Source organism: Eptesicus fuscus, chromosome 24 (assembly GCF_027574615.1).
Source record: "Eptesicus fuscus isolate TK198812 chromosome 24, DD_ASM_mEF_20220401, whole genome shotgun sequence".
Taxonomy (NCBI): domain Eukaryota; kingdom Metazoa; phylum Chordata; class Mammalia; order Chiroptera; family Vespertilionidae; genus Eptesicus; species Eptesicus fuscus.
In genome coordinates this window covers 5,370,793-5,386,827 of record NC_072496.1, presented here as the reverse complement: position 1 = coordinate 5,386,827, position 16,035 = coordinate 5,370,793, and the positions used below count along the sequence as shown (strand labels likewise).

Here is a 16,035-nt window from a genome sequence, read left to right as displayed (position 1 = left end):
CAGTTGTGAACAGAATCCACTCCCTTTTTAAACAGAACCACCCCCGGCCGCCTGCCCTCCCAGAGGCTTTCCTTCCCAACAGCACCGTGTTCTTGCCCAGCGGGTTCCGAGGGAAGGTGCGCTGCAGCCTCCGTACCTGGGCCATGCCTGCTCTCACGCAGGCGCACACACATGCGGACGCACGCACGCGCATGCGCACGCGCAGACGCACACACGCGCACGCGCACACGCACACACGCACACGCGCTGCCCGGGGTGGGGCACCCACAGACCTGAGATGACTTCCAGCAGCAGCATGAGCTTCAGGCCGTTCCTGAAGTCCTCCTCGATGTTCTCGATCTGGGTGCCGGCTTTCCGCAGGTGCGAGTTACACCAGGCCGTGAAGGTCTGCAAGGGAACAGGTGGCTCAGCACGGGCACAGGGGCACGCGCGCCCCGGGACCACGGGCGGCCAATCAAACCAGTTTGCAGTACCGGCCCACAGGGGCACGTGCTCCCGGGGAACACGTGACGCTCAGCACGGGCACACTCTCCACGGGGAACACGTGCGGCTCAGCACGGGCCCACACTCCACGGGGAACACGTGCGGCCAATCCAATTTGCAGTAGGGGCACACAGGGGCACGTGCTTCACGGGGAACACGTGCAGTTCAGCATGGACACAGACTTCAAGGGGACCACGTGCGGCTCAGCACGGGCCCACGCTCCACGGGGAACACGTGCGCTCAGCACGGGCGCACACTCGGGAACCACGTGCGGCACAGCCAGGTGCACGCTCCTGGGGAACACGTGCGGCTCAGCACGGGCCCACGCTCCACGGGGAACACGTGCGCTCAGCACGGGCCCACGCTCCACGGGGAACACGTGCGCTCAGCACGGGCGCACACTCGGGAACCACGTGCGGCACAGCCAGGTGCACGCTCCTGGGGAACACGTGCAGCTCGCACGGGCACAGACTTCACGGGGACCACGTGCGGCACAGCCAGGTGCACGCTCCTGGGGAACACGTGCAGCTCGCACGGGCACAGACTTCACGGGGACCACGTGTGGCCTCTCATGCGTGCTGAGGGGGCCTAAGAGACTGGAGCTGTTTGGGCATCAAACAGAATGTGGTGCAAAATGATGATTTGAGGCCCAAGGGCGAGGTTTTAGTGAAATGTCCTCTTTCCTAGGACCAACACCTTTTACTGGGTGCGCCAACCTGAGGACTTTCGCCTTCAGTTTGAAGAGAAACCTTCTGAAAACCTTTTGTATCGCAGGGAACATGAACTAAATCAGGAGGCACTTAGCATACACAACAAACACCAGCCTGCCTGCCAAATGGATGAATAAATCGTGTGTACACGCTGCTCAGATGTCGTACTTTGGAGCAGAGGTGGGTGGTATGGGGTAGCAGAAAGAGGAGACGGGGAGGGACCCCTCACCACTTACTACGCATTACCTCGGAGGAACAGCAATGTTAAGTTAATAACTAAGCCAATCGAACCAATTTGCAGCAACATCAATCATTAAAAAATTAATAGCAGCCTTGGCTGGCGTGGCTCAGTGGTGAGTGTCGACCTATGAACCAGGAGGTCACAGTTCGATTCCCGGTCAGGGCACAGGCCCGGGTTGTGGGCTCGATCCCCAGTGTGGGGCGTGCAGGAGGCAGCCGATCCATGATTCTCTCTCATCATTGATGTTTCTCTCTCTCCCTCTCCCTCTCCCTTTCTCTTTGAAATCAATAAAAAATATATTTTTTTAATTAGTACCAGTGGCAACAATAACCTCCTGGCACAGACCTGGACTGCTAGACAATTAGACACGGCCCTGCCCTGAGGGCTCGAAGTCTAGTCAGGTTAACAAGGTTCCCGCGATCTTCAGAAGAGAGGTAGGTGGACGGCCTACGAAGTGGCATCCAAAGTCATTCTGTTTATTTTTCAAGCGTCTTTTAACTTGGCTTCCACTTGGGCACGATCTCCTGCCAGAACCAGATTAGAAACCCTCCTGGCAGCTGCGGGCTAAGAATGCACACTGTCCCCGCGTCTCGCAACAGCTGCTGGGCTCGGGAACAAAGTGCCCGCAGGCGACACGGGGCGGAGGCGCACAAACAGGCCCAGTCGGAGGCGGAAAATGAACCTCTCACAAGCAGGCTGTTCCAGGGACGACCACAAGCCGACCGTTTCCATAAAAATGATTTTTTTCTGGGTAATAAAGAGGATTTTCAAATCTGACTAAGAGTCCCTTATTGCAAGAAAAATGTGATGGCATTACATTCAAGGGCCAAAAGAAAATAGAGACTTTTTCTTGGATTTGCAACAATACAATTCCCCCCGACAGCCTACACTGATCTTTACTTTCCCTAAGACACAAGCAAATTTTAGTCAGGTCTAAACAGGAGAAAGAGTCTAAGAATGGGTAACCCATTTCCTCGGCTCAAAATTCAAGTGGGCCCGGCTGGTGTGGTTCAGTGGTGGGGTGTCGACCTTTGAACCCGGAGGTCATGGTTCGATTCCCATCAATAAAAACATTTAAAAAAAGAAATGGAGTCAAACAGGAGGTATGTACACAGGAGAGAGTTAATTCTAAGGATCTTGCATGTGCTGCCAGCCATGACCAGATGTCTTGGACGTCCATCTGGGGCCTGAATGTCCTCAAAACTGTCACAAGCATCTAACGCCACAGTGAGCAGCCCTTTCATTCCCCGCCCACAAAGCCCTGCTTAGCCTCCCAGATCCTGCGAGATAACAGCGCAGGCGACAGCTCCCTTTAGCAATCCCTCAAAATCTGAAGCCTGGCTCTGTGGCCAGCTCCGTGTCAGGTGTGGACAAGTCAGCTCACCTCCCCTGTAGCGTATCTCTTCCCCAGAGGGCTGCACTATTTTTTAAAAATACGTTTTGTTTTGTTTTTATTTCAGAGAGGAAGGGAGAGAGAGAAACATCAATGATGAGAGAGACGCATTGATCAGCTGCCTCCTGCATGCCCCCTACTGGGGATTGAGCCCGCAACCCAGGCATGTGCCCTAGACCAGGAATTGAACCATAACCTCCTGGTTCCTGGGTCATCGCTCGACCACTGAGCCACACCAGCTGGGCTCAATTCTGCCTTCTTCACCTTCATGCCACCTGAAGAACCCAGCACCCAGCAGGTGCACCTCAATTCACATATACAGAATCGATGCCCATTCAACTCTTCCACACTTCAAGTTTAAACGGTGACAGTTCCCATCATTACTTCACTGAGGCCTCGACAGGACCTAACCACTGCTTTTCACTTGGGTTCCAGGGAAACGCACCAACACAAGTGCCATCACGCAAAGACAAAGAAAGAAAGAAGGCAGCCTTTCCCGGCGGTTCACCCCAACAAATTCTGCCTGCACGCAGGATTTCAGGTCTCTTTCTGCCAGTGTCAGGATGCCCAACAACCTCAATGAAGGGGCATGAAGGCCACAAACATCGCCAGCAGCAGGTGCCCGGGACCCAGTGGCAGCAGTAAGTATGTGTTAAATAGCATCTTATTTGTCAGACTTTCTGGGACAGATCAGCGAGAACATCAATCAGATTTTTTTTAAGTGCTTTTATTGATTTTTTTAGAGAGAGAGGAGGGATAGAGAGATAGAAACATCAATGATGAGATAGAATCATTGATCGGCTGCCTCCTGCAAGTGCCCCCACTGGGGATGGGGATTTGAGCCCACAACCTGGGCATGTGCCCTGACCTGGAATCGAACCTGTGACCTCTTGGTTCCTGGGTTGATGCTCAACCACTGAGCTATACCGGCCAGGCATCAATCAAATTTTTTATTTATTTATTTTTTTTTTAAGTATGTTCTGATTTTTAGAGAGAGAGGAAGGGAGAGGGATATAGGGATAGGGACATCAATGAGAGAGAAAGACATAATCAATCCGCTGTCTCCTGCATGCCCCCTACTGGGGATCGAGCCCACAACCCGGACATATGCCTTGAACAGGAATCAAACCAGTGACCTCTTGGTTCCTGGATGGACACTCAACCACTGAGCCACACCGGCCGGGCCAATCAGATGTTTCAAATTGAAAAGAGAAAAAAAAAAAAAAAGATGGAGGAGCTAAAAATCTGCATCTGCTCAAGTTTCAGGCTTTTAAAAAGGATTATTACCATGTCAACCTTAACTACAGAAGCCTTAAATGTTCCAAAGGACTCTCTCGGTTATCTTGCCAAAAAAAGCGCAACCTTGTGAAAAGGGAAAGGCAACCTGGAGGCTGAGGGCATCTAAAAATAGGATGGGGCTCCGGGATGAGGCTGCCGGCGAGCAGGTTAAAGGCAGCTGGAGGCGAGGCCCTCGCGGGCCTGCTTTTACTCAGAAATGCCACGCCAGGAATTTTAGGCTCCGACCGCCGGGCTCATGGACCAACGCCATTTAGTTCCCGAGCTGTTTGGAAAACATAAAGGAAAGTAAAATTCTGAGGCTGGCTAACAGGAGGGAAAAAAAATGCTTCTTGGGGTTTTTAACAAAGCCAAACGTAGCCCAGACTCACTCTGGTTTAAGGAATGGCCTCTTGGATATGTGGCATCTAATCCCTAACTCCCAGAAAGGGTGGAGCAGATTGAAGCTGTGGGTTTTGGAAAGAGGAAATGGCTAATGAGGATACACACACACACACATACACATACATATATACATATATATGTATATATATTCTATAATAATGAAAGGGTAATATGCTAATTAGACTTTTCATCCTTCCGGACGACCTTCCAGACGAAGCTGGGGCTGCGAGGGAAGCCTGGGTCCCGGGTGCCAGAGGGAAGCTGGTGCCGGCAGCCAGGGGGAAGGAAGGCCTATTCTTGCACGAATTGCATGCATCGGGCCTCTAGTATATAAATAGGTAGGTAGGTAGGTAGGTAGGTAAGTATGTAGATAGATAAATAGATAGATAGATAGATACATAGATACATAGATACATAGATAGATAGATAGATAGATAGATTGATTGATTTAGATAGATATAGATATATAGATATTCTTTTTTATTTATTTCAGAGAGGAAGGGAAAGGGGGAGAGAGAGAGACACACACATCAATGATGAGAATCATGGATCTGCTGCCTCCTGCACGCCCCCTATTGGGGATCGAACCTGCAACCAGAGCATGTGCCCTGACAGGGAATTGAACCGTGACCTCCTGGTTCATAGGTTGACGCTCAACCACTGAGCCACAACAGCTAGGCCCACTTGAATTTTAAACTAAGGAAATGTATTACCCATGTCTGTTTTTCATATTTATGTCATTATTTTACCTTAAAGAATTATCTTCCCCCGCTCGAAACATAACTCACTTTATTAAGCACTCAGGCAGGCAGTGCAGATGAGAAACATGGCACAGGTTTAGAGTCCTTGTTCTAAAAAGAGGCCCAAGATTCAAATAAGCTAAAATGTTTACTATTCCAGTCTAATTTTATCGATTTTGATGCAAACACATAGTAATTGGTACATGAGAGTGATACACAGAACTAACCGGAGTCCATCGCTAGTGGATCTTAAATTACAGTGTGCCCTCTCGTCCTGTGGAAATGACAACTGTCTTCGGTCTCGGCTTACTGCATTCCTTTTCCATGGCAAACGCTTCGTCTAAGATCCCACATGTGTCCCCATGTTCCCTCTTACATGGGTCTCCATAAATAATACTGCGTTTGGGTTGAATTATTTAGAATTGCTCGCGGTTTCATAAAGATCCTACATTGATCTAGAAGCTAGTGTATTGCCATCTGTTCATGTCCTCCCTGCTCAAGAAAATATTCTACAATCATTTCATTACCACTCTCAGGAGTCCTTATTACTCATCCTCCTAATTCTGTTTAATTTTTTTTTTTAATTTCAGAGAGAAAGGGAGAGGAAGAGGGAGAGAGAAAAACATCAATGATGAGAGAGAATCATGGATCGGCTGCCTCCTGCACACCCTCTTCTGGAGATCGAGTCTGCAACCCGGGCATGTGCCCTGACCAGGAATTGAACCATGACCTCCTGGTTCATAAGTTGACACTCAACCACCAAGCCACGCAGGCCAGCTCATCCTCCTAATTCTTACTTTTCAGCTGCAATTACTCATCCTGACATCTCTGTAACCCACGGGGTAGAGCAAGGCCAGGCAGCAAGGACATCGGATATTTCTGTGAGCCACTGACATCTCAGGCTAGTTTGCAACCCAGGAGGTCTCTACATTAATTCCAAGGGGTGTTTTGAAATTCTTGAAACAAAATCTTAATTATAAAAAATATGTTTAACAACCTGGCCAGCATGACTCAGTGGTTGAGTGTCGACCTATGAACCAGGAGGTCACAGTTCGATTCCCAGTCAGGGCACATGCCCAGGGTTGCAGGCTCGATCCCCAATGTGGGGCGCACAGGAAGCCGCCAATCAATGATTCTTGATCATCATTGATGTTTCTTTCTTTCTCGCTCTCTCTCTCTCTCTCCCCCTCCCCCCCGGTCTGTGAAATCAATAAAAAAATACATTTTTTTAAAAAGATAACAGCATTCTCTTCTAAAGAACAGTTCATGATCTTGATGAAACTCTCCATTTTAACTATTAAATGGAAAAAAAAAGAGTTAAGATTAGAAATAGGCAGATTCCTCGCAAACTATTTTAAGGCTGGAGGCATATGTTAAACTAACCAATCAAGCATCTTCAGAATCAGTCGAAGTCATTTTTGCTCTAAAAGGTGAAAAATAAAATAACAGGAAGCCTAAGAGCCACATGAAAGCCCTTGGAGCCTGGTCCTCCGAGCTCTGCGGCACCCCGTGGCCAGGCGCCCGACTTAGCCACGGGCCAGCTCTGTGGGGTCACACCTGCCTCCCCCACGCTGGCAACCGGCGTGGAGAATTCCTGTGAGGACTTTCTGGTAAGCAAGCCTTTAAGCCTCCCCGCAAACAGCCGTGCATACGACCGATCCTGAGCCGAGCTTCCCAAAATAACTTGTTCCCTTGGAGCCCCGGTAATTATGTGCACGAAGTAGTTCTGTGACTGGCAGGCCCAACTGTGGCAAGGTTTTAGGCAGTGGCAACATTCATTGGGCTTTCACCAGTCTCTTCTTTTTAAAAAAAAAAAAAATGTTTTTATTTTATTGATTTCAGAGAGGAAGAGAGAGATAGAAGCATTAATGATGAGAGAGAATCATTGATGGCTGCCTCCTGCACACCCCAGACGGGATGGAGCCCACAACCCGGGCATGTGCCCTGATTGGGAATGGAACCGTGACCTCCTGGTTCATGGGTCGATGCTCATCCACTGAGCCACACCGGCCGGGCTCATCATTCTCTTCTTGAGGATGAAATCAAGCTTAAAGAAAGGCACACGGATGTCTCCCCAGCCCCAGCCCAGCCCAGCCCCGCAACTGGGGAAGATGCTAGTACTACACAGACAGTAAAGTAAGTATTCTTTAATTCAAGTTCATCATCCTGTTACTATTTTCAGGGACCCAAATACATGGCAGCCTACACAGAGGGATTAAGCATCATTAACAACAAAACAGCTCTCAGCACCACGCCCCTTTCTCCGGCCCCGTGTTACGGACAGAGCACACAGTTCTTCTTCTTCTATTTTCTTTTTTTAAATCCTCACCCAAGGATATTTTCCCATTGATTTTTAGGGAGAATGGACAAGAGAGGGAAAGGCAGAGAGAAACAACAATGTGAGAGAAACACATCAGTGGGTTGCCTCCTGCACGAGCCCCAAACAGGGCCCGGGCCAGGAAGGAGCCTGCAACCAAGGTACGTGCCCTTGACCGGAATCAGACTTGGGACCCTTTGGTCCGCAGGCCGAAGCTCTATCCACTGAGCCAAACCAGCTAGGGCCAGAGCCCACAGTTCTAAGCCAGCAATAGCCCCCCAGCAGGTGCACCTACAGGTGTCCTCAACATATGGGAAGAGCTCAGGTGTCCTCAACATATGGGAAGAGCTCTGTCCTCCTGCATTGAGCGTCTGCCCCCCAGTGGTCAGTGCCTGTCATAGCGACCGGTCGTTCGGTCGGTAGTTCCACCATTTGGTCGATTTGCATATTAGGCTTTTATTATATAGGATAGTATAAAACCCATAAATATAGGCTTCTATATTGTAGCATAAAGTGACCTGGTAGGCAACGTGGCAAAACGCCAGCACTACTTTTCTCTAGGATCTGCATTTTCTATAGTGAACACCTATGACTCCTGCGATCATTTCAAAACATGTCTGTAAACTGTAACTGGGAGGAGTGCATACAATTTGTGAGCCCACGTTCTTTGCTCATCCCTGGTTATCTGTGACAAGAAGGGACTCCAGCTTTGAGCTCCCCACTCAAAGCAGGAAAAGCAATGGTCACAGGAGCAAAGAGAGGACCAGACCAATAGGCCTGGAGGAGGTCACAAGGTCAATTTATCAGATCAGTTTGCAGGAGGAGAGAATACATCCTGTCAGGGCTGACTTCACACGTGGGCAGAGAGAGCTAAACCATCCACATTAACAGGATGCTAAGGGCGTCCCTTCCGCTTTCTTAGACAAAAGTGCTTTCTTCCCACAATTCTTCTCCTCCTGTTTGCCTGCCAGCCTGGAATTAGTTACCTGGGTGGGGGAATTAGTTACCTAATTCCAGTTGGGAGGGCAGTTGGGAGGGACCAGGCCTGCAAGGGAGGGCAGTTGCAGGGGACCAGACCTGCAGGGGAGGGCAGTTTTGGGCGACCAGGCCGGCAGGGGAGGGCAGTTAGGGGTTACTGTCTTGGAAAGGTCACCTTTAAATATCGGCGATCTCCTTACCGCTGCTTCTGCGGGTAGCTGACCATGGCTAGGGGCCTCTGCCCTTCCGTGTTGCCCATCCGCGCCTCAGTCTTAGACTCCATCAAGCAAGCTGGATCTGTCCCTTCCCACCTCCGAGCCTGGTTCTCCCCAACACCCAAAATACTGAGACGGAACATTTTTGAAAACCTTACAACAAAACACCTAAAGGAGAATAATAATAAAGTAGTCCATGCCTTTAATTTTTATAAATGGTAAAATAGAAGAAGAAAAAAGAAACCTATCTTGGGGTTACAGTCTCCACTCAGCACGTGAAGATGAAACAAACCTAACTTTTGTCCGTAATCCTGACGCATTGTCAATGGTCTTGCTCAGGAAAGCTAGCAATGGCCATTCCAGGTGCAGGAGGATTCACGTCACAGACCTGAGCACGAACCGTCAATCATTCCCTGCAGCTTTTAACTTCCGGTGGAAGCATAACTTAGCTCAGGAGCTAACAGCTACCCCATGTTCCACGGGGCCAAGACCCCGGGGTGCTGTTCCAGCAAGTAAACTCATTCACACCCCACATTCAGGCTGACGGGCGAGCGCCAGTGGAACTGGCAGGGGATATTTCCCCAGGAAGAAAAGCAAAGACATCCTGACAGCTCAGTGGTTCCAAGTCATCTACTAGAGGCATGTTTCACCTGGCCGGCGTGGCTCAGTGACAGAGCATCGACCTATGAACCAGGAGGTCACAGTTCAATTCCTGGTCAGGGCACATGCCCGGGTTGCGGGCAGGATCCCTGGTGTGGGGCATGCAGGAGGCAGCCGATCAATGGTTCTCTCTCATCATGGATGTTTCTCTCTCTCCCTCTCCCTTCCTCTCAAAAAAAAAAAAAAAAAATAGGTGAAACTATCCCTAGTTTCTGAGCTAGAAAACTGTGGGGAGGGAAGGTGTGTGTGTGTGTGTGTGTGTGTGTGTGTGTGTGTACTCACACAGATACATGTGTGTGCAAAACATGTTCCCCGACATCTGTAGAGAGACCAATCTTTGGTCCCATGATGCTCCTTCCTTTGAGATGTGTCGAGCACCGCAGCTAGCCCACTTTACCTCATCTCTGCTCTCTGTTCTTTCTGGAAGAATCAGTGCTGTTCCCAGGGAGACGGGTACAGTCCAGACTGTGCTCCAGCGCTCTCTGCATCCACTCCTCTGCTCAGCACGGCAGCGCCCACCCCCTCCAGCTCCCGTTTCTGTGGGTGTCCCAGCTGCGCCATGGCAGTGCCTTCTGACAGTTTCCGAAGCTGCATTCACCAAGTTTCCAGCTAAGGGTTCTATTCCTCCCTCACCCCACACTCAAGGAACACCTCACTTGGGGTTCGAGTTCCTTCCTTGCTAAAGGCGGCCTAGGGCTAGGGCAGTCCCCAGGAGCGGGTGATAGTCAAAGGGCGACTCTCAGTCCTAGAACTCCTGCACCTGTGATGGCCATAGCGAGCCTCTACCTGCCTGCCCTCCCTAACTTCCTCTGGACCTTGAGGGCTACCTGAGACCCCGGCCCTCCTTCTCGCCATGGCCACGTGGACACAAGATGTGCCCCTCAGCACTATAGGTCACTGCCCTGCACCTGGTAACACATCCCAGAAATACCTAGCTCTCGCCAGGCCAGTGTGGCTCAATGGTTGAGCATCGACCTACGAACCAGGAGGTCATGGTTCGATTCCCATGCAGAGCACATGCCTGGGTTGTGGGCTCCATCCCCAGTAGGAGGCGTGCAGAAGGCAGCCAATCAATGATTCTCTCTCATCAGTGATGTTGCTCTCTCTCTCTCTCTTTCTTTGTCTCTCTCCCCCTCTCCTTTCCTCTCTGAAATCAATAAAATATAATTTAAAAATAATACCTAGCTCTCCATCCGGACACTGTCTCCGGTGCTCAAACAGTCTCTCCTCATTAGCTGTCTTTACTTGTCAATGCCGCTGTCTTGAGCTTGAAGTCCAGGCGCCCGAAGGGTGAGATCATATCTGCTTAATTGGGTTTATACCACCGCCGGCCCTGGAACAACACCGGCTTATTTAATACGGTTCCTAATCCCTCCTGATCACTCTCAAATGGGTGACTTCCTCACGGCCTCCTCCACGGCCTCGGGCCTGTGTGCTTGGGGGCCCTCACCCACTCCAATCTCTTCTGCAAACCATACGGGTACCGCAGGGACGCGGCTCTTCGGAGCTCAAAACCTGCAGAGTTCTGCTCCGCTTGGACAGGGAGGCCCACACTCGCTCCACCATCCCGGACCCCTACATCCTGGCCCACTCACCCATCCATTTTCTCTCAAACTTGAAGCTGCATCTTTTTTTTTTAAATGTATTTTTATTGATTTTGGAGAGGAAGAGAGAGAGAAGAGAGAGAGAGAAACATCAATGATGAGAGAGAATCATTGATCGGCTGCCTCCTGCACACCCTCTACTGAGGATCGAGCCTGCAACCTGGGCATGTGCCCTGACCAGGAATCGAACCTCCTGGTTTATAAGTCAATGACCTCCTGGTTTATAAGTCAATGTTCAACCACTGAGCCACGCCAGTGGACTGAAGCTGCATCTTTAGCTTCAGTGGAGTCTATCTCCTCTTCGCACCCCTCCCCCGCACCCCTCCATCATACCTTGAGTAGCAGACACAGCTGCTTCCCTCATCCCTTTGGGAGGGGGTCCCGTGAAATAATGGATGTGAGGTGAGGGTGCTTTGAGCATGCTAACTGGTTACATAAACACATTATTGCCCAAGATGGCTTGGCTCAGGGCTAGAGCATCAGCCTACGGATTGAAAGGTCCCAGGTTCAATTCTAGTCAAGGGCACATGCCCAGGTTGTGGGCTCGATCCCCAGTGTGGGGCGTGCAGGAGGCAGCCCATTGATGATTCTCTCTCATCACTGATGTTTCTCTCTCTCTCTCTCCCTCTCCCTTCCTCTCTGAAATCAATAAAAATATTTTTTTAAACGGTGGGTATGCAGAACTTCAGTTTCCTTAGGATTGGTGAAAGCCGATCAGAATTCTGAAGGTGGAACACATGAAGGACTCTCATGCTTCCTACAACGGGCAGAGGCGCTGACCCATCCTCTAGCGTCCACATATGAAGAATGCAAGGCCCCCTTCATGTATGGAAACATGAGCCACTTCCTTAAAAGGCCTGCGCCAGCCTCCGGAGCTGGGGACAGCGCCCTGCGTGGGGAGATAGCGCACATACTCGGCATTGCTGTCCTGACCAGTCACCTCGGGATCAGGCTTCAGAGCGATGAGGGGCTGAATGTGGTCCTCGGGTTCCAGGGCAAGCTAGCTTCTCAACACCGAAGCTCTGGAAGCTTCTAAAGTCCCATGCAAAGAGCTTAATTGACGTGAATACAAATATTCCTGCCCCTGGTTGCTAAACAACCCTGAGAGAGAAGGGGAGCGCTGGGGAACGCCTGCACCTCCTCATGACAAATGCAGCATCGTCCGCATGTCCCACTTTGGGAAAAGGGACTCCACTTCTTCACAGAGTTGAAAACAATGACCACAGGACCCAGAAATGGCACTTCTGGGTGTGAAACCAACAAAATTGAAAGCAGAGTCATCAAGAGACGCTTGCAACCCACGTTCACCACCGCATTATGTATTCACGACAGCCAAAGGATGGGAGCAACCCAGCGCCCCTCGACGGACAAAAGGATAAACAGAATGTGGTCTCTCCACACCATGGACTATTACCCAGCCTTAAATGGAAGGAAATTCTCACACACGCCACGACGTGGGTGAACTTTGAAAACATTCTGCTCAGTCAAGTAAGCCAGTCACAACAGGTTAAATACTGCCGGGCCCCACTTACAGGGCGCACCTGCAGGGCTCAGTCATTGCCCCAGGAAGCGCAATGGTGGCTGCAGAGCTGGGGGTGGGGAGAATGGAGAGCTATGGGCTCGTGGGTACAGAGTTGAGTTTAGCAAGATAAACCGAGTTTGGGAAGCGGTTACACAACAGAGTGAATGTGCTTAATACGAGTGAACTGTGCACTTGGAAATGGTTAAGATGGTAAATTTTGTTGTATGAATTTACCACAATTTAAAAAAAAAAAATCTCTCGCCCGGCCAGCGTGGCTCGGTCGTTGAGTGTTGACCTATGAACCAGGAGGTCATGGTTCGATTCCCAGTCAGGGCACATGCCCGGGTTTCAGGCACTATCCCCAGTGTGGGGGCGTGCAGGAGGCACCGATCCATGATCCTCTCTCATCATTGATGTTTCTCTCTCTCTCTCCCTCTCCCTTCCTCTCTGAAATCAATAAAAAAATATATATACATATTTTAATTTCTCATTAAAAAAATAAGAGCGCTACACTTTCACTAAGTCCTTCCGCAGCGAGGGTGGCCACGGCCCGAGACTCTGCACTTGGCTATAATTAGGCGCCGCGTCCGTCCTAGGCCTGCGGACGTCATCATGTGCTACCAGCATCTGTTGACAGATCTCATACCCAGCATATCACTGACATGGCAAGTGCGGAGAAGGTGGCCCACAATAGAAGCAAAGGCATCTGGCCCTCGCCCTGTTCCAGCAGTGTGTCTCATCGGACAGAAATAGAGGCCGGGGCTGGGCCGCGCGGCCCTCGCGGGTCCGTATTATCTCCCGGACCCGAGGCGTTTCTACCAAAAGTGGAAGCAAAGGACCTTCCGGAGCTGCTTGGGCCTGTGTCCTAAGGTGGTGCCTGGCTGTGTTCCCCCAGAGTCCACAACACGCAGCCTATCTAACCAAACAAAATAAATCCTCACTTTTGAACGCGTTAGCATGACCTGGAATCGGGATCAGGAAGTATCATCGTTTCTTAATAATATACGTCAAGTGCTAGACAATTATATTAGTAACACAGGAAACGAACACCTAAAAAAAATATTGCAAAGCCCTTATATCCAAAAATATTGTGAATATATTTTTAAAAATTAAATATGGCAGAAGACATATGTCGATGTGGTCTTTGGGAAGGGAGGTTAGCTCTATTCTGTGACTGTACCATACTTACAACCAACAGAAGCCACTGTGATTAGTCTATTGCTGTCAGTGATCGGCAAACTGCGGCTCGCGAGCCACCTGCGGCTCTTTGGCCCCTTGAGTGTGGCTCTTCTACAAAATACCACGGCCTGGGAGAGTCTATTTTGAAGAAGTGGCGTTAGAAGAAGTTTAAGTTTAAAAAATCTGGCTCTCCAAAGAAATTTCAATCGCTGTCCTGTTGATATTTGGCTCTGTGGACTAATGAGTTTGCCGACCACTGGTCTATTCCAAAAAGTGATGGGCAATGACCACAGGACCCAGACTATCTGTCCAATTCCTTAGCTATTATACTGGTCAAAGCAATCTTTGAAACAAAGACAGAAGTGTTTTTTTCTAACCCATAAAAATTGTAACTATCAAAATTGTAAGAAAAAAAATTTTTTAAAGAAACTCTCACTGCTAGGAATGAAAGTCACTTTTTCACATCTTGCTGATCGGTGACGCATCAGCTCGTCCAAATGACACATTAATAATCCTCAGCCCACACATCTCCCTCGCAATAAGTCATTAAAGACCGTGGAAGGTTTGAGATTTCTATTTTCCTTTATAGATTCAACCTCTACTTGTGACTTCCATTCTCTTGTTTCCTAGAAGATAGGGATGGTTGGAAGTCTTAGGAACTAAGGTGGGAAATGAAATGTAGCTAAATTAGAGCTTTAAAATAATAATAATAATAATAATAATAATAATAATAATAATAAAGAGATTCGGTGGACAATAAAACAGAAATCCTGCTTGGTTATTTAATAATTATCCAAATATGAGACCTCTCTCCTTCCAGCTAACATTTGGTTGGGAGAGAAGTACGGGATGTGTCCTCCAATCACATACTAATTCGCGTGAACTACGGTGTGATCACGCACAGTGTCAGCCGTGGCAGTTCCCATGCACACACTTCCATGCACACATGTGGTCAACAAAGGTCATCCACTTAGCAACAGGACCTAAGAAGGGAAATCCACGTGGCTCCACCCCCACCCCAAGTAGGGGGAAGCACAGGGCGCTTGGCTTGGCCGGGGCAGGTCACCGCAGGCGGGGTTAGCAGGTCTGTGCTGGCAGCCTGACCGCCCCGCTCTGTGCCAGCCAAGCAGGAGGGGGATTATCTTCCTGGTGAGCATCCCTGCTTGTTCCAGCCAAGGGATCAGGAAGAAACCCTGAAGAGGGGAATGTTCCACTGGGCCCCGGGGAGTGCCAGCCGGGATGGCATGGGGCGTTGAGGGCTGGCTCAGCCCCTCGCCTGGGCACTGACCTCAGGGACCCATAAATAGAGTGTGAATAACCATGGCTTTATCGTGAATGTCCAGGGTTCAGACAGCACCCCCTGTAAGGAGCCCGGGACACTCGGGAAAGGGCTTTCAGTGACTGTTTTGGGGCAGCCCTGTGAGCACAGCGGGGCCAGGAGGTGTAACTCTGCGGCCAAGGTCACGGGCTCAGGGTCTGGTCTAATGGAAGTCGGACAGAAACACCGAACACGGTTCGCTTTGTCCTCTCGTGTCGCTCACACGCGCGCGCACAGGACACCTGGCTTCATGCCTGTCCCCGGACGTGACCCCTCTAACCCGGCGCCCGCCTGCCAGGACCCGGACAGCTCGTCCCACGGCCGGCGCCCGAGGGGGCGAACACGGACGTGGGGGACACGGACACGCGGGGGACACGGCACGCCGTCTGACCTTCCTCTGCTGCTTCTCCCAGGCGGGGTCCAGCAGCAGGTCGCGGTCCCACTCCTCCTCCTGGATCATGTACTCGTCCTCATCGTACACGTAGTTGTACTGCACGCCGGGCTCGATCTGGTTCATGGCGCCGGGTGTCGGGGGCTGCGGGCGGACTTGGACTGACTAACAGGCGGCGGCGGAGGCGCTGAGACGCGGTGGGCGCGGGCGGCGGCGCGGCTGCTCGTGGAGGCGGGCGGGCGGGCGCTGGGTCGGGGCGAAGCACCTGCTCGGTGGCCAGCGGCTCAGCACCGCTTAATACCCGCGCCGCGTCACGTGGCCTGGAGCCCCGCCCACGCTCCGCCCATCCGCGCCCTAGCCCCGCCCACTCCCTGCCTACCCTCCGCCCATCGCGCCTACGCCCCTCCCACCCGCGCCTACGCCCCGCCCACTCTCGTCCCCTCCGCGCCCTCGCCCCGCCCACTCCCTCTTTACCCCCGCCTATCCGCGTTCTCGCCCCGCCCACTCACTGCCTAACCCCGCCCATCCGCGCTTACGCCCCGCCCATCCACGCCTACAACCCGCTGGTCCGCGCCCACTACCCCCATCGCAGCTGGAGCTGGGC

At 51.0% G+C, this 16,035-nt stretch overlaps 1 protein-coding gene across 2 annotated transcripts in view; it reads right to left on the bottom strand.

The window, feature by feature from the left end:
* Positions 1-15,667, bottom strand: part of ACTN2 (actinin alpha 2) — a 44,328-nt gene extending 28,661 nt beyond the window's left edge. For both annotated transcript variants that reach the window (XM_008149787.3, XM_008149786.3), the window contains exons 1-2: positions 15,432-15,667; positions 273-387 (exon numbers count right to left, since the gene is read on the bottom strand). In XM_008149787.3, the coding sequence (XP_008148009.1) occupies positions 273-387; positions 15,432-15,557 (241 nt within the window). In that variant the 5' untranslated portion in view covers positions 15,558-15,667. The remainder of the gene's footprint in view (positions 1-272; positions 388-15,431) is intronic.
* Between the last annotated feature and the right edge of the window lie 368 nt (positions 15,668-16,035).